We start from the raw sequence: 1,514 nt of genomic DNA, 5'->3' as shown, positions 1-1,514 counted from the left end.
TTTGTGGTTGTTTTGTGTCTCTTTGTGGTTGTTTTGCATCTGTTTGTGGTTGTTTTGTGTCTCTTCGTGGTTGTTTTGTGTCTCTTTGTGGCTGTATTTTCCTCTTTGACACTCCACAGTCTCCAGTCAGAGGTCGTGTAGCCTGCTGTGCAGCGGTCAGGTGACCACTCACCTGCGGTAGGTGTACAGGTAGGGCTGGCGGACGGCCTGCAGCGGAGCCCAGATGATGAAGCCCAGCAGGGCGAAGGGCAGCGATGCGAAGAAGAGCAGCAGGTAGAGCGGCGCTGCGATCAGGACGCAGAGCGACAGGAAGGAGCAGGGGTCCTGAGCACGCTGCCGCTTCTCCAGAGAGGTGGCCACGCAGGACGCCAGCAGCCGGTCCAGCAGCCAGTAGCAGGGGAACACCAGGCTCCACGACAGCCCGTCCAGGAAGTGCAGGCAGGCACTGGTGTAGGGGGCGCTGTGGAGCACCATCACTTCCTGCTCTCTGGCCACTCCCACATACACTCTCTGCACAGGCGAGCACAGGTGAGGTCTGTGTGCAGGTACACCAACAGAAGAAATAGAGCACTCTGATGTAGACCCTCCCCCCTCCTCGGAGAAGCTACTCTACATGGTTTGGAGGTTTTAATGGACTCAGGTGAGCGTCTCTCGGCTCAGCAGGTAGAACCTCCGCAGGACGGGTCGCCCAGGTGAGGGGCGGCGGCCATGTTGAAAGCTTCTCCCTCGATGACGGATCTGTGATTACCTCCGGTGATGGGCGTCTGATAAACGTCACGACTTCATGGACCTGCAGAGCATCAGAGCGATAAGAAGGAAGAGTCAGACAGTGTCTGATGTTCATGAAAAACAAAATCAGCCTTCATTTATCCCACAGCAGGGAAAAGTTCAGCGTTACAGAAACACACAAATAATAATAATGATACACAATATACCAATAATAATGAGATGCAATAAGATGTAACGTCATTTATGCAATATTAGGATTAATACTAATGTTGTGCTAAAGACAGAAACAATAAATATTCTCACATTGTCACTGTTTTGCAGCTTCACCATAAAAAATGTTCAAATGAGTTAAGTTCTGTCATGCTAACCTCTAAGCTAGTAGTTAGCAATTTAGCCTATTAGCAACCAGGCTAACATAACATTGTGTTAACTACAGCGGTAATACTGACATTCTGTTAATTTGTTGAACAATATATAAAATATGTTCATGTCATCACCTTCTTGTCATTTCACCATAAAAAATGTTGTCATGCTAACCTCTAAGCTAAAGAAATACATGCGAGCTAATTTCAATACCACCAGAGCAACTAGCTGTTAGCAATGATTCCCAGGAAATGCGATACATACAATATAATTTTAAAATATTCTAAAATGAACCCGTAACTTTTAATGGGTTTTAAGTTTTTTGCTAAAACGTGAATATGTATCATTCAGTCAAACTAGCTGGCAGTAGTTAGCAATTTAGTTTAGTAGCAACCAGGCTAATTTAAAACTGTGTTAGCGAC

The 1,514-nt window shown here is 46.2% G+C and overlaps 1 protein-coding gene across 1 annotated transcript in view; it reads right to left on the bottom strand.

The window, feature by feature from the left end:
* Window positions 1–474, bottom strand: part of smpd3 (sphingomyelin phosphodiesterase 3) — a gene marked incomplete at its 3' end in the record, with an annotated part of 3,367 nt that extends 2,893 nt beyond the window's left edge. Inside the window, exon 1 of the mRNA XM_008280243.1 lies at window positions 173–474. Coding sequence (XP_008278465.1) covers window positions 173–474 — 302 coding nt within the window. The remainder of the gene's footprint in view (window positions 1–172) is intronic.
* Window positions 475–1,514: the final 1,040 nt, after the last annotated feature.

This window comes from Stegastes partitus, unplaced genomic scaffold (genome assembly GCF_000690725.1).
Source record: "Stegastes partitus isolate 25-593 unplaced genomic scaffold, Stegastes_partitus-1.0.2 Scaffold188, whole genome shotgun sequence".
In the NCBI taxonomy this organism is placed as follows: domain Eukaryota; kingdom Metazoa; phylum Chordata; class Actinopteri; family Pomacentridae; genus Stegastes; species Stegastes partitus.
This window is presented reverse-complemented; position numbering and strand designations above follow the sequence as displayed.